The sequence below is a fragment of the Xyrauchen texanus genome, chromosome 38 (genome assembly GCF_025860055.1).
Source record: "Xyrauchen texanus isolate HMW12.3.18 chromosome 38, RBS_HiC_50CHRs, whole genome shotgun sequence".
Lineage (NCBI taxonomy): Eukaryota > Metazoa > Chordata > Actinopteri > Cypriniformes > Catostomidae > Xyrauchen > Xyrauchen texanus.
Window position 1 is genome coordinate 29,771,779 of NC_068313.1, and position 24,743 is coordinate 29,796,521.

At 37.6% G+C, this 24,743-nt stretch overlaps 2 protein-coding genes across 3 annotated transcripts; both read left to right on the forward strand.

Moving 5' to 3' along the window:
• On the forward strand, positions 1–4,614 carry LOC127631910 (lysosomal thioesterase PPT2-like). Its single transcript, XM_052110311.1, has 8 exons — positions 1–328; positions 783–936; positions 1,422–1,517; positions 1,620–1,727; positions 1,987–2,070; positions 2,562–2,646; positions 3,179–3,233; positions 3,397–4,614. Exons 1-8 carry the CDS (start codon positions 188–190, stop codon positions 3,538–3,540), a joined length of 867 nt encoding a protein of 288 aa, XP_051966271.1. The 5' UTR covers positions 1–187; the 3' UTR covers positions 3,541–4,614.
• Positions 4,615–5,167: 553 nt separating this feature from the next.
• LOC127631836 (uncharacterized) lies at positions 5,168–23,159 on the forward strand. Of its 2 annotated transcripts, XM_052110206.1 has the most exons (13): positions 5,177–5,238; positions 5,778–5,949; positions 6,169–6,359; positions 8,348–9,387; positions 10,534–10,689; positions 15,210–15,284; positions 15,387–15,503; positions 18,985–19,134; positions 19,765–19,932; positions 20,037–20,228; positions 20,629–20,820; positions 21,985–22,085; positions 22,268–23,159. In XM_052110206.1, the coding sequence occupies exons 3-13, from the start codon at positions 6,185–6,187 to the stop codon at positions 22,287–22,289; spliced, it is 2,388 nt and encodes a 795-aa protein (XP_051966166.1). In that variant the 5' UTR covers positions 5,177–5,238; positions 5,778–5,949; positions 6,169–6,184; the 3' UTR covers positions 22,290–23,159. The 2 variants fall into 2 exon arrangements, with proteins under 2 accessions (XP_051966167.1, XP_051966166.1); XM_052110207.1 differs by lacking the exon at positions 5,778–5,949 and having other exon boundaries at positions 5,168–5,238.
• Positions 23,160–24,743: the final 1,584 nt, after the last annotated feature.

Genomic DNA, 24,743 nt, shown 5'->3' on the forward strand with positions numbered 1-24,743 from the left:
TTAAACGCTTTTGATACCGTCATATGTCATTTTTGGCAGAACACGATACCGCCATTAGACGTGAGATGCTTGCATTTAATATACTTTCGATGAAGTAAAAAACAAACAAAAACTTTGGGATTCAATTAACAAATTATTTTTAAGATTTGTTAGACATTTATCGTTGTTGTTGTGACTGGGGGGATTAATGACTGAATGCTGGAAACCATGTGTTATCATATGGGCCACACTGCTCGTCCATGTCACAGGACACAGACCTGTCATTATTGTTCACGGGATATTAGATGGACCCAAACAGTTCGAGATTTTGGCCCAATTTATCAGTCAGGTAAGAGCATCTTATCGTGTGAAATATATCTTACATAAATATGCACAAGTCAAATATATTTCACTTAAAATACTTCATATTTGACTTTTTATTATACTTAAGAAGCATTTGTAATAAAGAAATTATATATAAAATGTGTATATATATAAAATGTCTTAAAATGTAAATTTTTTTTTATATATATATATATATACAACATCCTTCTATAAAAGAGCTTAAATAAAACCTATTGAATTTATATTGCTTTATTTTCTTTATTTATTTGAGTTATTTAAAATGTTTGCGTAAAACGTTTTAGAAATGCAGAAAAAAATACATTAATTCACAATCTCAGGTTTGAGCAATTATACGCATAACATTATTTTAGGATTTTCATTTTCTTTCTACCTTTGGCACTAGTTCTCTTTTTTATATAGGATGAAACTCACAAACTTCCCTTTTCACTGTGCTTTAGTCTCATCCTGGCACCAGCGTGACCACAATAGACCTGTATAACTACATTGCCAGTATAAAGCCTCTGTGGCAACAGGTGGATGGCTTCAGAAACACCATCAGACCCATCATGGAGAATGCTGAAGATGGTGTCCATCTCATCTGCTTCTCACAAGGTCATCTAAGCTTTTCCAGCCCTCTTGCCAGCACTGGTTTTCCATCTTACAATCTCACACACAGCTTGCAAGAATTGAAACGGCTATTCTTGCAAGTTTCTTGCAACAGTTTTTTTTCTTTCTTCTTACTTTTGAACATTTCCTGTGTCCAACTCACCTGCCTGCAACCATTTAGGTGTGCGAGGGGTGTTTATTTATTGTTTCCTTAATAGTTTCATACAATTAATTTAAAATGATTAACAATATGCAAAACTTACACATTGTAAAATCTTGTGTTTTGGCCATAATGTTAGCAGAACTATATGAGAACAGAAAGATGGAATATTTCATATGGCCTTAATGACACTGGACCATTCTAAAACAATACTATATCTGCCTTGCAAATTCTCCCCTTTTCATTGTTTAGTGTTGTTGTTCTTTCCTTGATTATTATTATTATTATTATTGGTAACGTTTCTTTTTGTTGCTCTGTATTAATTGCACAGGTGGCTTGATATGTCGGGGAGTTCTTGCTACGCTTCCAAAGCACAATGTTCATTCTCTGATATTCCTGGCTTCACCACTAGCTGGCCAGTATGGAGGTCAGTCCTATGCTTCCTAATTTGGAAACCACAGCATCACCTTTCTCGAAATAAATTAGATGCCATGCATAATAACAAAGTGCTTTGTCAACACTTTTACAGATACATATTATTTGAGGTATTTTTTACCAACAGTCATCAAGTCAAATATATACCATTTTTGTTATACCGCAAATGGACAAAAGATATCGATCTGCAACTACTGGAACGGTAAGAAGATGTGTCATTTTTGTGCAAGATTTGATCCCTTTTAAAATGCTTTTTTGTTATTGTTGTTGTTTGTCACTTTTTTTTTACTTTTCTCAATCATTGACTTACTGTACTATATATCGCACTCTTTCGTGTGTTTTATGATGACATTACAGGTCAATGCACTCAAGGAGTTCCAAAATCATCAGTTGCTTAAAGCTTTACTTTTTCCATTTCATTTGATTGTCATCACATCTTTCACCTCTTTCTCTCTCTGTAGATCCACACCAAAGAGAGAGGTACCTGAAGAGCAGCAACTATCTTGCCCCACTGAATGGTGAAATAGAGCATGCCAATTTAACTGGTAATTTAAGATAACTTTTGTATTTGATGGGAATGAGTTTGGTATTTTTAAAGAAAAATAACAATTTGCTGCTGAAAAGGCCAGCTAGACCATCATGAATACCCATGCTGGTCCAAGCTGGTTTATGCTTTTTGTTTGCTGCTGGACCTGGTTGACATAGCTGGACCTATGATGGTTCCCAAGGACCATCATACAAAAGTATATTAAGCATAAGTTGGTGATGACCAACTGTGTTAAATGTCTTAAACATTTTGTTTACATTTTTATTTTAAAATGCTTACAAAACTATTTACTGAATTTATTGAAGACAATTATTATTTTCATTGTTATTGCTCTAATTCTGCTGATTATTCAAATCTCATGATATGAATGCCAATGACTTTTGTTAACCTAGTGTTTATGTACTACTCAGATTACAGCGTTTGCTTCTGTTGTTTATGTACTTTCGATTCAGTGGCCTTGAGTCATGTTGTACTCCTTTTCTCCTGCAGCGTGGCGAGACAGCTTCCTGCGCATAAAGAAGCTGGTGCTGATAGGTGGACGGGACGATGGTGTTATTACACCATGGGAATCAAGGTCTCTGCAGATTTTTTATCACATGATGACATTAGTCATTTAATGTTGCTTGTTTTAAACAGCAGTGTAGTTTAATATACTGAATGTAGCATTATAAATGTTTTAATTTTTCCCCAACTAAATACTGTATAAGATGTCATATTTAGTGAGTGCGTGATTAGTCTATTGGTTACTACAAGGCAATGCAATGTAATGTAATTGAGGCATATTTTAAACAGTTGTTACAATGAAAGTTTGCTGACAATGACACTGGTGAGCATGCACTGTTCATATGTATACTTCGTATGTCTAATTAAGCAGCATATCTTTGCTGCTAAAGGGTTAATCTGTGTGGAATTCCAGTTCAGCAGACTGGAATAAATGTGAGAAATATTTAGAGTGATGTTTGAGCTTCCAAAGGCTTTATAAGATTATGTGGTGACTTTTTAGAGTGGGTTTGCTATCTCTAAAAAAAAATAAGATAGTTGTTTATAACATTTTAGCTTTTATTTAAAAAAATAAATAAATCTGCTTACCTATTTTTCCCCCATAGTATCTTTGGATTTTATGACAGTAATGAAAATGTGATTGAGATGGAAAAACAGGATGTGAGTGGCTGCATTCATTCTCAACAACATTTCTAACAATCAGTGTTTGATTGTACTTGAAGGCATTGTACTTTATGATGGTGATATTAACTGCCGTTGTTTGTTTATGGTTTATAGTGCTGATCCAATTTAGTTGTCCTAATCATTTGTCCTCTCTCTTCAGTGGTATCTAAGAGATGCTTTTGGCCTGAAAACATTGGACTCAAAAGGAGCTGTGGTCAAATGTCTCATCCCTGGTGTGTCCCATACATCTTGGCATTCAAACCTCACAGTCTACCAGAATTGCATAGACAAGTGGCTCACCTAATCCAGAACAGAAGACAGAAAAAACACAATCCACTATTTTCAGCCTGTCCTGATTCACAAACATACTTGTATTTAATCACAAGAATAGTTTGGCTTGTGTAGAATATGATTGATCTGTTATTATTAATCACTTTTTAGTATGATGATCTTTTTGCAAACAGAATGTGATTATTTATTATCTACAGTATAAATTATTTTCTGAGAGCTACACTGGCGGCCAAAAATTTGGAATAATGCACAGATTTTGTACAGAAAGTAACTGGTACTTTTATTCACCAAAGTGGCATTCAACTGATCACAATGTATAGTCAGGACATTAATCATGCGAAAAATTACTATTACAATTAGATTTTTTTTAAACTACTTCAAAGTGTTTCTCATAAAATAATTATCCACGTGCAGCAATGACAGCTTTGCAGATCCTTGGCATTCTTGCTGTCAGATTGTCCAGATACTCACGTGACCTTTCACCCCACACTTCCTGTAGCACTTTCCATAGATGTAGCTGTCTTGTCAGGCACTTCTCATGCACCTTACAGTCTAGCTGATCCAACAAAAGCTAAATGGGGTTAAGATCCATAACACTCTCTTCTTATTTGTTGTTCAGTGTCTGTATTTCTTTGCCCACTCTAACCTTTTTTTTTTCGTTTTGTTTTTCTGTTCCAAAAGTGGCGTTTTCTTTGTAATTCATCCCGTAAAGCCCACACCCCTGAGTCTTCTCTTTTCTGTTGTACATGAAACTGGTGTTGAGCGGGTAGAATTCAATGAAGCTGTCAGCGGAGGACATGTGAGATGTCTATTTCTCAAACTAGGGACTCTGATGTACTTATCCTCTTGTTTAGTTGTACATCTGGCCTTCCACATCTATTTCTATCCTTGTTAGAGCCAGTTTTGTGATCAGTTAAATGCCACTTTGGTGAATTAAAGTACCAATTTCCTTCCGAAACAGCAAAAGCTGTACATTATTCCAAACTTTTGGCCACCAAGGTAGATATGTAACAGTAGTACTCTAAAATAATGCTCTTATAATAGCAGCACAAATGGAGATCATATTGGACCTGGCTTATATATTGTACCAATCAATTAATGAATAAACATTATTTTCTGAATTTCCATTATCATTGCCCAACAAAATGCTATATATAATGTAAACTGCCATATAAGATGTAAATGTGTAGACTGGGGAAAGTTGTCATAAGGGCTATAGCTCAGTAACTATAAGTTTAGTATTCATTAGTTCAAAACACATGCTTGTTTTCTCTAACATTTTAGTTTTGTATTTTTGTTTCAAACACCTTCAAAACAAATTAGAATATTTTTGGGTGAATTTAATGCTAAAACTGTATATTTTTCCTTAGCAATAAGTAGAAACGTTTAATTGCTCTTTTGTGGCCAAGGTATGTGTCTATACATACACTGACTACCCTGAAGAATATCAAATAGATAAGTTGTCACAAAAGTGGGACAACTAGCCACTTGTATTCTGTGAATGCTCAGTTATAATAGTGTATGTGAAAGGCTGCTGCTGTGCATGCGCGTGATTGTACAAACAGCTGGAGCGCGCCACGCAGCTGCGTGCATAAACAGGTATTTGTTATGACGTCAGCAAGGTAGAGCGCTGCGCGCGACGGCTGCAATACCGGTACGGACACGCGAGAGCTCTTACTCGACATCGTTAAAACACTGTTCCCGTGCCTCGGTGAGTGACTTTATATGTCTATTTGTGACTGCAATCGGATATTTTCGTTTCTCATAACGTATCAGGTTCGGTGTTGGCTGTTTGAAAGTGTCTGTCAGATGTTTTGTCTTCAGCCAGTATGGTCATTCTGAAATTCTGGGAATCAAAAGTCACATTCGTTTGTGTTAGTGGCGGTTTAACGTGTTCTAGATCGATATATAAACGTTTCTCTGAGTTAAATCTCGAGCACAAAGATCCAAACTGTGAGTTGCTGAGATTAGTCATCGCATGGAAAGTTCTCTTCCAACGCGTCGCTTATTTACATAATTTATTTGTGTTTTAAAACCGCGCGCTATATGGTGAAAAGTGCTCGCGCTCACATTTAAACACGAGCGACTGCACGCGTGTAAAAATAAACAAATTAATTTAGTTTGAAAATATTGTTCATACTCGGAGAGATTTTAAAGTTGCTTTGTAATTTAACATAATATAATACAATATAAAAGAATAGAATATAGGGTTTTTGAAGCAGGTTTCACAGTGTCTATGTGTGTGTTCAGGGCTCAAGGCCGACGTGGACTGTGGTTGTGCTGTGTAAACAGTCTGACTGTCAGTAGGGGAGAGTGAGCTATCATCAATTGGATCCACCCAAACCAAAGGACAACTGCCCTACATAGAACTAGTGATAGATTTACTCTGGTGTGTAGAGTAAATAAACCACAGCCTGTAAAAGTAAGCCTCCAATGCAAGTGCAATGCTGGACTATAATAATACATTGAAAAACACAGCAGATATTGTTATTAACAGCTTAAATATGTGTCATTAAGGACAGATATGACTTACTGCCTTGTATAATGTCGCCCCATTGTGTATTCCAATGTTTAGCATGTTTTGCCAACACTTTTATTATTTTAATTATTCTTAATGTTATCCATTAACAACTACTTATAGGGCACCTGCTGTGAGTATGATGACTACGAGAGGTAAAAGTGAAGGATGTCGCATCTGTGGGAGTGACCTGCAGGGTAACCAGCGGCGATGGTTGTATGCGGCTCAGAAACGGAAGGGGGCACAACCTCAGACGCCAACAGACTTGTCTAGCAAGGGAAGCCTACCCAGATCAGCACAGAGCAGCCCATGGGGTATGAATGATTGCAGAACAGATTTCAAGTGCCTTGACATGATAAACTATTTTAAAGTAATTAAGTTTTTGAGTGTGACTCATTTAGGTCTGTTTCCATTCTTGTTATGGAATGCACACTTTTCAGAATCTAATCAATTCCTGATAGATAAAATCAAGTTATGACTTACATTTTTGTTTAATTGTTGAATGTCCTGTTTCACTCAGAAACAAAGGCCCCAGCACACTTACTCAGACAGCTGAGCAACGACGTACTGTTTGCAAACTTTCAGACACCAGCCATGCTGTTGATATAGGTGTTTAAACTAGGTACATTTAAATACTGGATGAGGATGCTCAAGACTACATGTAAAATATCAAATAATATGACATTAAAATGTATAATCATTGACTTTATGCCTCATTCTGTGAGTAGAATTTAAACGAGATCAGTAAAAGAAGCTGTTTTAACTACTCGATGATCATTTAAAGAGGCCCTATTTTGCTTTTTGAGATTTTACCTTTCCTTTAGTGTGTATTAGTGCGTTTGGGCATGTAAAAGGTCTGAAAAGTTACAAAGAACAAAGTCCACGCAAAAGGGAGTTATACTCTCCCACAGACAACACTGCTCAAGAACTACATGAAATTGTAAAGTATCTACGTCACTATGCAACAAATTTGCATAATGCCCACCTAAGAGCTACTTTGGCCCGCCCGCCAGGATGAGTTGGGTTTGTGTTGTCGCCATGTCTAGAAGACGCTGATTTCTTCACTGCGAAAGCAAAACCTCTTTGTTTGGACTTCCAAAAGGCAGACAAATTGAAAAATCTGTGGTTAAAATGGATTTTTTCCAATATTCCTCAGCAGTACAAACACAACCAATGCTGGATTTTCAAGACAGTTATTCCTGAAAGATGGTTACAGTTCCCAATTTGTTGGGACTCTTCAGAATTATAACCTGTATGTATGCTTGATTATTTGTGGATTTATCTGCTACCGAGAGTAAAAATGCGGAGTTTTGTGTTGTAGCTACGGTGTACACCCAGTGCACAGCTGTAGGCCTCTGCTAACCTGGTAGCTAACGTTATTGTGTTGAAATAGTTTTGCTAATTAGCTGGATGCCCACTTTTACCTACAATTGTGTAGAATTATGCAGATTGTTTGTCGTTCTTACTATTATGAATAGTGATCAAGTGTTGAGATGGATTTATTTTTTATTTAAAATAATATATATGCTGTAGAGAATGTGTAATTTGTAGTGTTTACTTTTTGCGTTCATGGTGCTAACACTATACATGGCCATAATATATGCTTATTACACTCTGTTTTTGTAATTTATGATGACACTGATGCTAGTGCAAAGATGGGTGTATAAAAGAGTGTTAATGGGTAGAATACAGACAAAAGAATGATGATAAGAGAGGTTTACTGTATCTTACTTTGAGCAGATGTGTGAATGGCTTTTGGCTGTAGGTGGCACATGAGTGAAAGGGCATTTAAAGAGTTTTTGGGCAAATTTGATTCCTTTTGTTGACTAATTAAACCAAAAAAATTGCATGACATGTTCTTGGAAAATGGCTCTACATCAATGATTGTACAGATATAGGTAAATTTGTGTCAGCTTGCTAATTACTCTGCATGTCGGTGTGTTCATGCTGACTGACTGAATGGGAATTAGCTGTCTGGAGCTCCAGTTCACAACTACCAATGATGTGGACAAATGGCATTAAAAAGGTGTAAAGCAGCCGGTAAGAAGTTTGCCTAAAAGTCCACCCTGACGAGTTATTACAAACCACCGAAACAAACTCAAAAACACCTTTTTTTTTTTTCCTAAAGTATGTCACACACATTTGTTCTTCGATTTCGTTGATGTGTGCATGGGCCACAAGTCACATTATGGAAGTAAAGCTGGTTGCAAATGCCATTCCATGTTGACTTATACCTTTTATACATATAACAAATGTTATTAAATTGAAAAAATATTAATATCTGAATTTTTTTTATTTCCAGGCAGTACATTATCTCTTAGTTCTTCTCCTTCCCTCTCCAAGTCTCATGCTTTGCTAACCCCTACAAAAGGAATTGATCTGCTTTGTGTGCTGACACACATATTAGAGCAGTCTGTACCACGTGGGGACGGTCAGGGGGAATTTTTATGTGGCAAGTGCGTGTCCGTTCTGGAGAGAGTTTTCAAGTTCGACACTGTCATCGCCCGGGTCAGGGCACTGTCGAGCGAGAGGCTTCAGAGACTCTCTCAGGAAAGAGACCAGATTAGGCGATGGGTGCGAAGTTTGTACCATCAACGCCATCCTTCTAGTTATAGAAACAAAGGAAGCTCCAGCGAGGATGAAGGTGACTCAGGAAGGCAGGACAGAAAGAATTCGGCAGGGGAAGGATACCGAGAACTGCTGAGGGACAATATGGTGCTCTCCGAGTATGAATGGTGGTCCGAGAATGCGGATTCATGTCCACATTATAGGAAAACAGGGAAAAGATGCCATAAAGGGAAGAAATGTGATGGTTGTGACTTCTTAAGGGTGTCTGATTCGGATTATGAGTCAGTTTGCGGGATACCCCGTCACCTGCCCGAACAAGCTTTCACCTCATTGGGTCTCTCTCGGGACAAGTCCCGTAGCATGCCTCTTCATTGGTCAAGAGTACTATCTGTCAGCTCAAGTCCCGCCTCGCTGTCTGGTTCCTGTCACTCTTTACGATCACAATCCCGCACTGCCTCTGTCCAATCACTGGACTCTTTGGGTGCCAATGATCCCTTTGATTGGCCTGAAGAGCAGGCAGTCATCTTCGAGACAATTTTCAAAGAGTTGAGGGGAATTGAAGGAAAACCTGTGAGGTCGCCAGCTGGAAGTCGCATTCCTGTGATGTGGCGAGGGGGAGTGCAGATTGGAAAGGATGAAGTGGAAGCAAAAGTGGGGTTAGTGAGGGTACTGAACTTTGGAGAGGGGGATAATGGGATGGAGAATGAGTTTGAGGAAGAGGGCGATGACATCTTGACTGAACTGAGAGACGAGTTTCAGCCATTGCAAAGAGAGGTAAGGAAACACTAGTGTGTTGTCCTGTTTTATCAAAACTTTCTAAAAAGTGAAGTGATTTTTGCACCACTAGCATCACCAAACGGACTTGCAAAAAGTAAAAAAACTCATGCCATTAGCCCAGGGGATGGCAACCTATGGCACACATGTCAGGGGTAATCACTGGCACACCAGAAACTTCTAGAGAGAAGTAGACTTTTTTTATTTATATGAAATTCCGCACCTGCATTCCAAACTACGTCTTGATGTAATGCTTCCTCATGATCATGCAGCGTGTTTTCATCAGCTGAATGGGAGGCTAAACAAAAAGTTCAAATGTGATGAGACTGCAGTACACACAACAATTAAAATTGAATTAAAAATGAATAAAAATTTTGAAGCTCCAAAAGCACATAAAGGCAGTATAAAAGTAATTAATACGATTCCAGTGGTTAAATCAATGTCTTCAGAAGTGACACAAGATTTAAGTCCTTTTTACTGTCAGGCCTCCACTTTTACTTTCACATTCTTCTTTTTTGATTTGAGCGATTTACATTCTTCACGCCACCTACTGGGTAGGGAGGAGTATTTATACTAAACAATTACTTTAGTTAATTATCTGTTTCTTATTTGCACCCATCATAACGCTTCTAAAGATATAGATTTAACCACTGAGTCTTATAGATTACTTTTATGCTGCCTTTATGTGCTTTTTGGACTTTCAAAGTTTTGTTATCCATTCACTTACATTTTGAGGACCTACAGAGTTGAAATATTCTTCTTAAAATTGTTTGTGTTCGTGAGTAAATGATGAGAGAATTTTCATTTTTGGGTGGACTCTGAGATTAAGTTGTTTTATCAGTTGACAAATTTCTTCATCCACATTTTTTACTCCAGAGTAACTGAATCATCTCTGTCTTATGTCAGTGCGTGCTGACCTCGTACATGCTTAAACCGTTAATCTTACAACTCATTCATAGAATCAAAACTGTACTTTTCATGTAATGTTACAACTTCTTATTCAGTGAAAAAACCAGTGCTAAATTGAATTGTATTTTTGAGTGGGCCATGTTCACAAATTAAATGGATTGTATTGGTTATGAATTGTCTCACACTAACTTTTGGCCCTTACAGTTGATTTTTCTCTATTTTTATCTCTTTCGGTAGGTGACTGCAGGTAGAGTGCACTCGGCTGTAAATCTGTTGCGTGAACAGCTTGTTCAAGCTCAGACTCGCATCAGAACTCTTGAGGCACAGCTCAGGGATACCAACAAACTAGCAACCAGCACTGCTGTCAATCAATCAAAGTCTTCTCCACAAGTGGTGAGTTTGGTTTGGAAGGCTGCATGCTAGGTAGGACATGTCGTTTGAAGGCCGCAGTATATCGAGTGTCCTCCATTAAACAAGACGTCCTTCATAGCACAAACAAAAACGTAATGTAACATGGTTGCTATGACAGCACGCCACTCTTTAACAAGCGCGAGCACATTAAGTGGTGGTGGCGTAGTGGCTAAAGCACAGGGCTGTTAATCAGAAGGTCGCAGGTTCTAACCCCATGGCCACCACCATTGTGTCCTTGAGCAAGACACTTAACTCCAGGTTGTTCCGGGGGGATTGTCCCTGTAATAATTGCACTGTAAATCGCTTTGGATAAAAGCGTCTGCCAAATGCATAAATGTAAATGTAATTAAGTGAGAAGGGAACAAAGTCTGGTTAGAAGGGAATGTATGAGGTACATTTTAGGTGAGTTATAATGATGTTGAAGCAAAGTATTGTGGGTTATGAGTGCCCACGAAGGATATGCCTCATCCATCCTCCGAATTCCCATGAAAGAAGGCTGCATTCGAAGTGTCCTACTCGCTTTTATGAAACGAGACAGCCTCGATGACATATGCGGCCGACAAATGCGACCTCCGGAGGATGCATCCATCCAAACGAGACACAGCCAATGATTGGCTTTGGTGGCTAGACGTGTGTTCTGCATTGTGTTTTAGACATAAAAAGCTGCATTCGAGATAGGCCTGTCATGGTAATTATATTATCGACTTATCGTACAATATATGGGCATGACCTAGATTATTTTTGCTGACCTCGATATTGCCCATTGTGTTTACATGCATGTTTGTTTAAATAAGGATGTATGTAACCAGCATTTTAGCCAGTTGCCCTCAGGGCTCAGGCAGCTCCACACACACGCAGCAGACAGCGACAGGTGAAGATTACAAGTTCCTCGAGGCTAATAGGTGTTTTTCCTGATGACTGCATAATTCCAGCCAGAAAGTTTGGTAGAATAATCCAAATGGACTTGGTATAAAAGCTGCATTCCAGAGCTCAGGTGTGGGAACATTTTGGTTTTAAACCGAATGAGAGAGGAAAGACCATTAACATGAACGTGCCGTTATGTCACCTTTGTTTAAAAATGGTGACATTGAAAAGTGGCAATACAACTCAGCTCGACATTAACGCTTGTCTGGGACAAGTGGATTTTTGCAAGATCAAGTCAAAGTGAATTTTACTTGCCTGATTGAAACCTTAATGATAAAACAAAATACCAGGTTTATTTGTGATTTAGCGTATGCCTGTATTAAAAAAAAATAAAAACATATCCCGATGTTGAAAATAATCTACAATGTCTGAAATTATGTGCAGGATTCCGAGTATTGTCTCTGTATTAATTCCAGAATCTGCGTGAAAACAGGAAACCCGCTTTTGCATGTCCTTCTCCATCTGTCGTGTAGCTGCACTTGTTGAATTTGGTGTGAGCACCAAAATGGACAAATGTTTTCCGACACGTGAATGCCATTGTGCTGTGCCTGTATTAAGAGATTAATGCTATAAAACTATTGCAACGAACAACAATTCTGTCAATTTTGCAAGCATGTAATGTTGGAGCGATCCAGGTTTGCTGCCTCCATCATAAGTAATAATACAACACCTTTGACGAGAACTGCAGAAATAGCAAAAAAAAAATTGTAATGCTACCTGCTGTGATGAAGAGAAACACTTGAACACCCATTACATCTCTTATCTCCATCTCTCTGGAGCTTTTTGTGACATATACAGGCATTCTCTGCCATGTGAATCAGTCAGATTTAATATGTAATTATATACAAACATAAAAATAAAATGGTAATATAAACACCATAATATTAAAAATATACATAAAATAAAAAATATGATATGTCTTTAAAATACATGGTTCAGTCAAAAAAATCTTAGAATGGTAATATTACACTATATTTATATTTGTGTCATGTGGTTTTGAATATACCAAACATATCAAACACGTACATTTTTTTATTTAATAACTAAAATGTCATGTCATACAACCATTACACAAGTTAAAAGTAGTATAATATTTTTTTCAGTTGTTAAATATATGTAAAAGTAAAGGTAAAATTAATTCTAACAAATACTATTAATTTTTATGTCATGAATATTATGCCAAATGTCAGGGATGTAAGACATGTTTCTAGAAAGGACAAGGTGGGGTTGTTGATTAATTTTCATATGTTGATAAATCTTAGATCTTGATAAAAGTTTGCAGTTATGTTATTTGCCAAGGACCCACATTCAGTATTAAATAAACGGGGTACTTTCTCAGGATTCGTTAGAATTTTAATGCATTTTGTTAACATTGAACAGCCATTTTTACTGCTAATTTTAGAAAACACAACAGCAGAAAAAAAAAATTTTTTTACTCAAACAGGTGAATGACCAATTTACTTGTCTGAAGGACAAGCACATCAAAATGTTTAATGTTGAGCCCTGTAATCTAAAAAGCTCATCAAAAACATAACCATTCCATCCAGTTTTCCAAGCTGGGAACAAACAGCAGTTGGAGATGAAGAGGGGCCTTCCCGACTTAAATTTATTTTGACATTCCAATTCCAATGTCTGAATATTCTTAAGAATTAAAAGTGAATTGCTCTTTGAAAGGGTGTACTTGAATTATTATGCTATTGTATTATCATTATATCAGTGCCATTAAATGGTCTTAAAATGACAATAATATTGTTTATCGCAATTATTTCTGGGACAATATATCGTCCAACTAAGTAATTATCGTGACAGTCCTAATTCGAGACACCACCTCTGCTAATCTATTAGTTGACTTTTCTCATGTTACATGGGCCATATTAAAGAGTGTGTTTGTGGAAAAAAAATATGATTCAGGTTTGCCCACATAGAGAGGCGTGCATGGAAACAAGCATTCACACAGCTGCTCCAGGTATCCTGCCAAACCAGAGGTGTTTGCCTTGGGCTGTGCTAGTGCTTTCTTTCATTAACAGGCTTTTCAGCTGCTACATTTTTAATGTGCCTCTCTCTCTCTCTCTCTCTCTCTCTCTCACAGTGTTTCTTAACATGTATATAAAGTTGCAATATGTAACATTTGTCATGTAATATTCGCCTTTTCTTTGCCAATGTGTGACCGGCTTGTAACACAACTTAAAAAATTAGCCCTTCCCGGACATCCTAGGTTGCCTATTAAAGCCTGTAGACTGATTTTCATGCGAAGTGAGCGGGTCACTTTTGCCAGGAAAATCCAAAGGATGTGACATTTATGCGCACTCCTGAGAGCCTTGCCTCAGTGCTTCTCTTCAGCTATTCAACAGCGACAACAAACTGCAACACTAGGTAACGTTATTTTAGAGATGGAACGTCCAGCTCCCAGCACAACACCGACTCCTACACAAACACTGAGTAAGACTAGATTAGTCTCAAGTTTGTAGTAAAACAATCATAAATGTAATTTTAATTATGCTACCTCATCTGTCAGCATGATGCAAGGTCTCTTTGTATGTTACGTCATTGTTTTGGCCAATACTCGTTCACATCCATATGGAGTGTGTGCACGAATGCGAGCGGGCCACAGGTGTCATTAATAACAAGGTTTTCTGAATCTTACATACTGCACCTTTAATATAATTTTCTTTTGATTACAACAAGAATTTCTTGCATAAGTTATATTCTCTTTTATATGATTGTCCCTAAAGGGGTCATATCATAAGTAATTACATTTTCCTTAATCTTTTGTTTTAAAAAAAAAATAAAAAATTGCGTTGTACTATGAAAACATACTGTAACTTTCAGATCTCAAAATTTCCTCCCTGTCCAAAAAGAGTGTTAATTGAAAAATATCTAATAATTTACTCACCCTCTTGCCATCCCAAATGTGCATGACTTTCTTTCTTCTGCAGAACACAAAGATTTTCAGCTCTGTAGGTCCATGCAATACAAGTGAATGGTGACTGGAACTTTGAAGCTCATAATGAGAGAATCGTTTCTGTCCAACTTTAACTATTTGTTAAATCTGTAGAGCAGATTGTTTTGTGAACCTGTCACAATGTAATGCAGCTTTCCAAAAAGTCTATTTTTGAAGGATGGTGCAGTTATAAACTATTAAATCCAGCAGCAAACCCCGCAGCATGTGAAGTCGAACAGCATTGAATTCCATTTTGCATGCAATGAACACATTTACATAGAAGCCTTAAAGGCACTGCCTATGAAATGGCCTGTTTAATTGTAAGGATCAGATAGAGAATGGAAAATAGTTTGAAAAACCAAAATGTGACTTGGTTTTGGTGCTTAAGTAACACTACAATGGACACCTTTTATTCTTGATTCTGTAATAATATAGGACTATATTCTGGAGCTTTTGAATAGATGCTCTCTAGTGTGAACTGAGATTTCAGTGAAAAAACACAAGTGGAATGCATTCATAATGAGTCACAATGGCATGAACTGTCCCACAGGCATTTTATCATTTTGCTCCGTCTGGGAATGATACCCTTTCATAGGAGTAAAACATATCTTAAGTGTGTGTGTGTGTGTGTACACAGACCAGTGTGAAGAATAAAAATGACTTGATAGAGCGTCTCAGCCAATCGCTGCACAGCAGAGAAAGTGTAATCCAGGTGAGTCATGCATTGATAAACACAATTTAGATTCTGGAAATAACAGATTGTGTGCAGATCACATTGTTGTCAGTGATAAACTGTTGGCTCCCCTATTTTCAGGAATGTGTGACTTTGATCCAGAAGCTGTGTGCTGAGCAGGGGGTGGAGTCAGATGAGACTGAAAAACTCATCACACAACTGACCAGTGGTGTGGGTGATAAACACAGTGAGCATGAGGTGGGGTGACTGACTGACATGTGCTCACACATTTACCTAGCAATTTAAATGAAGACTGCTCACAGACGTCTATTGTTCTTAAAGAGATATTTCACCCAAAAATATAAATTCCTCATCATTTACTCACCCTTATGCCATACCAGATTGTCTTTCTTTTGCTGAACAGAAACAAAGATTTTTAGAAGAATACGTCAGCTCTATAAGTTCATAGAATGCAATTGAATCATGACCAGAACTCCAAAAAGCAAATAAAGGCAGCATAAAAATATCCAAAAAGCAAATAAAGGCAGCATAAAAGTAATCCATATGACTCCAGTGGTTAAATCCATGTCTTCTGAAGCGATATGATTGATGTGGGTGAGAAACAGAACAATATTTAAGTAATTGTCCATATTTAAATACTAACAAACAGTATGGGCATCACTACAGTGTGTTTATTGTGTTTCTTTGGAGACCCAAAGTCACACTATATTAACACTTACACATTAACTTAACCTTTCAAGGCAACTCAAACCTTCAGCTCCCTCCACAGATTTTCTATGGGATTATGATCTGGATACTGGCTATGCCACTCCAGGACCTTAATGTGCTTCTTCTTGAGCCACTCCTTTGTTGCCTTGGCCGTGTGTTTTTGGTCATTGTCATGCTGGAATACCCATCCACGACCCATTTTCAATGCCCTGGCTTAGGGAAGGAGGAGGTTCTCACCCAAGATTTCTCACCTCGTCCCTTTGATGCAGTGAAGTTGTCCTGTCCCCTTAGCAGAAAAACACCCCCAAACACGGCGAGTTGAGTTGATGCCAAAGAGCTCGATTTTGGTCTCATCTGACCACAACACTTTCACCCAGTTCTCCTCTGAATCATTCAGATGTTCATTGGCAAACTTCAGACAGGCCTGTACATGTGTTTTCTTGAGCAGGTTGACCTTGCGGGCACTGCAAGATTTCAGTCCTTCATCGGCGTAGTGTGTTACCAATTGTTTTCTTGGTGACTATGATCCCAGCTGCCTTGAGATCATTGACAAGATCCTCCCATGTAGTTCTAGGCTGATTCCTCACCGTTCTCATGATCATTGCAACTCCACGTGGTGAGATCTTACATGGTGCCCCAGACCGAGGGAGATTGACAGTTATTTTGTGTTTCTTCCATTTGCGAATAATCGCACCAACTGTTGTCACCTTCTCACCAAGCTGCTTGCCGATGGTCTTGTAGCCCATTCCAGCCTTGTGTAGATCTACAATCTTGTCGCTGACATCCTTGGACAGCTCTTTGGTCTTGGACGTGGTGGAGAGTTTGGAATCTGATTGATTGATTGCTTCTGTGAACAGGTGTCTTTTATACAGGTAACAAACTGAGATTAGGAGCACTCCCTTTAAGTGTGTGCTCCTAATCTCAGCTCGTTACCTGTATAAAAGACACCTGGGAGCCAGAAATATCTGATTGAGAGGGGGTCGAGTACTTATTTCCCTCATTAAAATGCAACTCAATTTATAACATTTTTGACATGCGTTTTTCTGGATTTTTTTTTTTGTTGTTATTCCGTCTCTCACTGTTCAAATTAACCTACCATTATAATTATAGACTGATCATTTCTTTGTCAGTGGGCAAACGTACAAAATCAGCAGGGGATCAAATACTTTTTTTCCTCACTGTGTATATATATATATATATATATATTATACCTTTTTCTCCCCAATTTGGAATGGTCAATTCCCACTACTTAGTAGGTCCTCGTGGTGGAATGGTTACTCGCCTCAATCCGGGTAGCGGAGGACAATCTTAGTTGCCTCCGCTTCTGAGACCGTCAATCCATGCATCTTATCACGTGAAGTTGTGCATAACACAGCGGAGATTCTGCATGTGGAGGCTCATGCTACTCTCTGCGATCCACACACAACCTGTCATGTGTCCCATTGAGAAGGAGAACCACTAATCAAGACCACGAGAAGGTTACCCCATGTGACTCTACCCTCCCTAGCAACCGGGCCAATTTGGTTTCTAAGGAGACCTGGCTGGAGTCACTCAGCACGCCATGGATTGGAGGTGGTAGTCAGCGTCAATACTATTGTAGGTACCCAGGCCCTATTTTATGTAGTATTAAAGGAAATATTAAGAGTGGAAACAGGAAATTTAATGTGGAAAAGAGTGTGATAAAACATGGATTTGAACCGCAGTCACTATGACAACTCTACACATTCACTCAACGTCTTTACATCCCATCCCACCCCACTGCAGCAACATCTACTAGTTATTTTGTCATATATTTTTGTGGTTCCACCAGACTACTGGGGTGCCAATAGCTGCACTGTGTGGTAGATGCTATTTACACTGGGATTCAAATAGGAATGAATGTAAAATGAAAGGAATGTTCCACGTTTAATACAAGTTAAGCTCAAGCAACAGCATTTGTGGCATAATATTGATTAATGATTACATCAAAAATAATTTAGACTCGTCCCACATTTTTATATATATATATATATATATATATATATATATATATATAATTGGTTACAGTAAGCCACATACAATGGAAGTGAATGGGGGCCAGTCCATAAACATTTAAATACACATTGTTTCAAATGTATACCCCCAATACGTAAACATTAACATACATAACACTGCTTGCTAACCTTTTCTGTGTGTAAAGTTATTACTAAAACTACAACTTCATTAACATGACAACATAATGCCAATAAACCCTGTAAGTGCCTTTCTCACACAAAATCTAGCATTTACGGCTATACTGTTGAAACGATGTGTATTTTAATGTTTATAGATTGGTCCCATTCACTTCCATTGTAAGTGCCACTGTAACCCAAGATTTTCTTTTTTCTTTTCTTTTTTTTTAGCACTGTACCATTTTTTTCCTACTATGAAATCAACATAAATAATGCATTTTAAAAATTCTTCCAGATAAAGTTGTACTTTTGTAGAAATACAGTAGGTCAGTCTTGAGATATATTTAAGACATTTTGTCCCTGAAAAGTGCAGACAAATCACTAGGTCAGAAACACACACAAAAATGTGTATACCTATATTTGAGAGAGATATTTGAAAGGATATTCTGGGTGAGCTGCCATTTATAGAGATTTAAATGTATTTTCAGGATTTTTTTATTTTATTTAAGATTTGACCCTCACAAGTATACTGAAACAAGTACACACCTATACACACTGACATTGAAATGCAGTTCCAGAAAACGCATCCAGTCAGTGTTTTAGCAGAGATCTGGCTCTGTATTACTGTGTTGGATAATTCACTTGTATTGGATAATTGATGTGCACTTGTCTGTTTGTTTCAAATTAAATGGGCATGACAGATCAAGCCTAAATCCTTTCTGTACCTCTAGTAACATCAATTAATACTAATACTTTGATAGTCTATAAAAGCACATTAGAATGTTGTTTCATATTCTATTGTGCACAATGCAAATAAGTGTTATTGCATAGTGTTAATGCTTGGTTTCAATTTTAATCAGGCTGTTCTGGAGGCCCAGCTGACAGAGGTGAGGGAGAGAGAGAAAGCTCTGGAAAACCAGCTGCAGGCTCTCAGGGACGCTGGCAAAGAGCGAGACCGAGACTTCATCACACTCGACACTGTGCTTCAGTGTAACCAGGATATTATTAATGTGAGTCAAACAAACAGTGCTCTTATTCAGCAGCAAACACACACACACACACACAGTTTATTTAATCACTAGGTTATTGACTGCTACATGAGTAATATGCATTAAGAGTATAAATGAAGCATTGATTCCTCTATACAGGGAACGGTGGAGTGTGTATATTTAAAACTTTATCTCAAAGAATAGAATCAGAACATGCACACACTCTATTGAAGTTCTCTCAACCAAATCTACTGATTTTAAGTTATGTTTTATGAACTTGTTTCCAATGCAAAGCTTTCCTGTAGTGTTGAATTTTAATTATCAGAGCCTTCCTTTTCAAAATACCATAATGGAAAATGCTATTTATTGTTGATTTTATCATCACAGTTTTCCCTCATTCATTGCATTTGACCAGCACGTACACTAAAAATTATTCCAAGCTGAAGTAAATTTAATTTATTTTGATTTATTTACATTTTGCTAAACTCTATGAAGTAATTTAATGTCAAAGCAAATGTTGTTGGTTTGCCATTTACCAAACTGTATTGTTTTCAACCTGAGTTTTTAAAGTTCATACTCTCCATTAATTTGAAATAAATCACATTATAAGTCTAGTGCTGAGCAGTAAACCAGTGTTTTGTTTCCTCATAGCACTTTCGTGTAGAGCTTGCAGAGCGAGATCGAGCTCAGCAGGAGATGATGAAAGAGTGGGGGGTTTGGAAAGAGCGAGATTCAGCCCTGTCTGCCTTGGTGAAGGACCACGAAGCATTCATTTCCCAGCTAAAGGAGGTGCTAGAGAGCTCACGGCGAGATGTGCAGGTAGATGTGGCGTTATTTCCCCCTCTCTCTTTGTCTTGCAAAGTGCAGTTGGCTTGGTCAATGTGTAATTTCCAGTTGTCAACTATTGAGTTATTTTCCTGTAGGCTCTCTCGGACTCTCTGATTGGTCGGGGATTAGAAGGGGGTGATGCTGAGGCCGGATTGGTCAATCAGTTGCGAGAGAAAGAATCTCTGCTGGTAGCGAGCATCAGAGATAGAGAGGAGCTCAGCGCCACCATGAGGCAGGAGATTTCAAGACTCTCCACAGCCTTAAAAGTCTCCGAAACCCTCATACAGGTTCTTGCACTTTAAATTTTATCATAACTTGAATATCCTATAGTGTGCCTTAAAGACAATTCTAACTCCATAGAGAATTGTTTTAGTGAACTGAACATCCAAATTACTTTTAGACTTTTGCTCAGAATATCATCTATTATTCCTTCTTGATGGTATGCAAATGTCATTGTATAGCAGATAAATAAGAAATCCTTTTATAAGGATTGCATTTTTAATTCAAAATCTTTTGAACTAATGTTGTTATCTGGTGGTATATGTAGAGATTGCTCTGGCTGATGCCATAAGAATTTCCAGCAACAGTGCTCTGCCCATTTAAAAACTCCAAGATCGAATTCAATGCACTCTCAAAATTTGACTTGTAGTTTTCTTTGACATACTTCTTGGTTTGGCTTTCTTTCAGGACCAAAGAGAAAATCACAAACAAGCCATCAGTGAAATATCACAGCAACTCAAAAACGCACTTGAGGAACTGAGAGAGAAAACCAAACAGAAGAAGGAGGCTGAACTAGGACGAAAAAAGGAAAATAAGGAGAGAGCTTTCGAGGAAGGAAAACTGAGAGACAATCTTCAGAAGAGGGACAAACTCATCGAGGTAATGAGCCTGCCAGTACTGTAGGTTGTTATAGAATATGCATATGTTGGACATAACTATTGCAACTACTTTAACTTTTTTTTTATTTGTTCAGAATGAGTGGTTATTACCAGGATTTTATTGCATAAAATGAGTTCAGTATTGATTTCAATTTAAAGGTAGAGTATCTAATTATTCAAACTAGGGCTGGACGATATATAGTGTTAAATGATAGAGATTTTGCTATATTGTGTACATCACTATATGTAAATATCCATGTGCGCAGCATGTGCATATCTATCAGTGGGCACCCTTCACATGAGACTGAACCCAGGGTTAAGCGGGGAATGAGTTGTGGCTGGTCAAATTTGCTCACGCTTGTTTAGCACCAGATTCAATAAAGGAATTATGCAGATCAGGCAATACTGCAAATGCGCCCGTAAACTCGTTGCTGATTCTTTGCCATTCTAATTATGCGGGTAGATTCTGAGCACTATATAGCAGAGGAGGCAGCAGTCCACCATGATCTGACACACTCTACCGGGACACGGTGATCCAAATACTTTTAACATGCCGAGGTGTGCTTGACTACTCCGCACATCTGTACTTCTCCATCATTTGATTAATTATTGCTGATATAATCAATTGAAAATTCAAGAAAATTAAGTGGAGCTTGTTAAAACAGGTGCGACTTTGGTGTAGGTTCACAAAAGCCAACACCGATTAGAAAAATGTAATCTGCAAACTGTGTCGCTCAACGATAATCACAATCTTTTTACCACCCCAAATTGAAGCACGCTTAAGAATATTATGAAAGTCAAAAGATGCGCTCTGCATTAATTCCATCCTTTTTTTCGTCTTTTTTTTTTTCATAGTAACTTTGCTTTGAAGAGTTCTTGAGTTTCTAGAGGAAAGTTCACAATAATATTGGTCAACAACAAACCAGTCCGAAATTTTTCGGTCTTGGTATGTTGATTTTTATTGGTTTTCCGGGAAAAAAAAATACTATATCGTGATATATCTTTATCATAATATAATATTACTCCTATTTTGATGTAAGGTTTTGGTCATATCGCCCAACCCTAATTCAAACTGAAGAATACTATTTGACAAAATGAAAACAAAGGGATAGAAAGACACATGCCCCCATTACTGACGTCACATTGTCTTGTGTGTCCTTCAAAGCAAGTTCTTCTGGAGCTAGAAGAGCGTGATGGTGTGCTAACAGAGCTAAAGCAAAACATCTCTACCAGGCTTGGACCCAAGACTGCCCTTAAACACACACTGTGAGTGTATAAGAGACAGATAATATGGATTGATCCTGTGAATACACTGAATTAGTTAATTTGGCTGTTGATCTTTCATTTGTGTAATTTATTAATAAATGCGCTACCTTCACTATGCAGATACTGAAAATTAGAGTTCAACTGTCAAATGCTTTATGGTCTTCTGCACTCATTTCTTACAGAGATGTGAATTTCTGCACTTAACATCTTGATGTGCAGCTTTTGGTTTCAGCTTTTGATAAAATTAAGAAGTTTTGGGCAATTCTTAAAGCCAAAAGAAAATCAAGACCTATAGTATTCTGCACTCTGAGGTTTTGGTGGCTCTGTTCAGTATAACCTGTGAAATGTCATTCCAATAGTGTCGTATGTACGTTTTCTGTCACTAGATTGCTCAAGACTGGATTTTTAAGGAGAAATGTTATTTTAGTTTATATGAATTCATAACTGTACCATTACAGAATACAGAATGTAGCACTGTTTCCCACACATTTTCAGGTTGTGGTTCCAAGATTTACGTAGCTACACACCTGTGCCTTTTCTATGTCCATACATGCTTTTCTGTAGCCCACATTCCACACTGCCACAATTTATATTTGTTTTTTTGATTTTGGCTGCTGAATATGTTTATTGCTGCTTTTCTCTTATTGCTTAATTTGTCTTTTCCCTTATTTTCAATGTGGTCTTATGTTTGTCATGTATTTATAAATGTTTTGTTATGTTGATTTGTCTCGAAGATGCAGTTTTTTTTTTATTTTATTTAATTTATTTTTTTCTATTGAAGGAAAATACTTTTCTCAAAATAGATGGATATGCTAATTCTGCAAATTACATGAATATTCTGTTTTTAATCTGCTTGTTTATATTTTTATTTGGGTATGCTGGAATTTTTCCCACAGCCTGGTACATACCTTGTTTCCATTAAGGAAATAATCAAATTCAAATGAAGCCTCAAGTGTGTGTGTGTGTGGGTTATTGTTCGAAAAGTTTTTGTTTGAGGTTCTTTTATATCTGAAATATTAAAATGTTCTTTTTTAAGAACTCAGGGGTGTAATTGATAATAAAAACCTCAAGAAATCTAAAGGAGCGAGTTTTGTGCGACCATTATTTGTGTTGAGTATAATTTTCAAAAGCAGTTGGATTCTTGTGTAGAGAAAATCTTTTCCGATCAGCTTAATCTAAAAAAATAAAACAGTTTTTTAATGGAAAATTAGGTGGTTTCAACTAAATTCTCCACATTAAAATAACATGCATGATTCGTAAGTTTTATGTGTCATTCCACAATTGTGGTAAAGCACAGTAATGCTTTACATAATCATTTGAATGGAATTATTAGGGGCGGCTGTGGCTCCGTTGGTAGAGCGGTTCGGCTGCCAATTGCAGGGTTGGCGGTTCGATTCCTGGCCCACACGACTCCACATGCCGAAGTGTCCTTGGGGAAAACATTGAACCCCAAGTTGCTGCCAATGGCAGGCTAGCGCCTTGTATGGCAGCTCTGCCGTCATTGGTGTGTGAGTGTGAATATGTGTGTGTGAATGGGTGATTGGGACACAGTGTAAAGCGCTTTGTAACCTCGAAGGTTAAAAAAGCGCTATGTAAGTGTAGACCAGACAGGTACAAATTTAATAGTTTTAATTGTCAGTGGAGTGATGGCAATAATAAGCGCTTGCACAAATGTATATTTATTTATTTATTTATTTAGGAAGCTAAAATATTTCCCGATGATAAAAAAAAAATAATAATATTTGCAGTTAGAGGATAGCCATAACGACATAGTGATGTATGCTTATATTTTAGTGAAATTTCATAAAAAACATCCTGGTTTTTAAAATGTCAGTTTTACAACATTAATGGTGTTATAATTAATAAAAATTATTAATTATCAGATAGTTCAAGTTTTTATACCACTATCAAGTATAAGTACCTCTATTATGAGATTGTGGCAGGCGGAGGGCGGGGCCGGGTCGTGATTCTACACACCCGGTCCCTTATCAGGCTAATCAAGCCTCCGAGAGGCATAAAGGCAGACTGTGGAGGATGGTCCGGGACAGAGAGATCATTTACGGATATGTCTGTCGTGTGTGTGTGTGTTTGTCTTTTGTTTAAGTTAATCATTAAAATATTGTTTATATCGCAGGCCGGTTTTCGCCGCCTCCTTTCCATTGAACTGCTTTACACTGGTGCCGAAATCCGGGAATGAGGAGGCGAGAACCAGCGTGGCAATATAAACAATATTTTAATGATTAACTTAAACAAAAGACAAACACACACACATGACGGACATGTCCGTAAACGATCTCTCTCTCCCGCACCATCCTCCGCAGTCGGCCTTTATCCCTCTCGGAGGCTTGATTAGCCTGATAAGGGACCAGGTGTGTAGAATCACGACCCGGCCCCGCCCTCCACCCTGCCACAGAGATTAAAATGAATTTTCATAATTTCAGCCTGTGACTGACAAAAGAGCATGTCAGCAATTACAATTTTGATTAGGGTTTTTTATTATTTCATTTTAAATGCTACAATTATTTATGCTTACAATTGGCTATTTGACTTGAAATTAAATGAGAAAGAAGAATACATTAGGACATTAGCCAATGTATGATTTCCAGTCACTTTAGAAACTGTTGCTTTGGCGACACACCGCAAGACTTTTAAATCCAA

Coding starts and splice junctions, on each gene's coding strand:
- LOC127631910 (XM_052110311.1), top strand. CDS start 188: ATGACTGAATGCTGGAAACCATGTGTTATCATATGGGCCACACTGCTC. Junction 329..782: donor TGGCCCAATTTATCAGTCAG/GTAAGAGCATCT, acceptor ACTGTGCTTTAG/TCTCATCCTGGCACCAGCGT. Junction 2,647..3,178: donor ATTACACCATGGGAATCAAG/GTCTCTGCAGAT, acceptor TTTCCCCCATAG/TATCTTTGGATTTTATGACA.
- LOC127631836 (XM_052110207.1), top strand. CDS start 6,185: ATGATGACTACGAGAGGTAAAAGTGAAGGATGTCGCATCTGTGGGAGT. Junction 19,933..20,036: donor GCTCACGGCGAGATGTGCAG/GTAGATGTGGCG, acceptor ATTTTCCTGTAG/GCTCTCTCGGACTCTCTGAT. Junction 20,229..20,628: donor TCTCCGAAACCCTCATACAG/GTTCTTGCACTT, acceptor GCTTTCTTTCAG/GACCAAAGAGAAAATCACAA.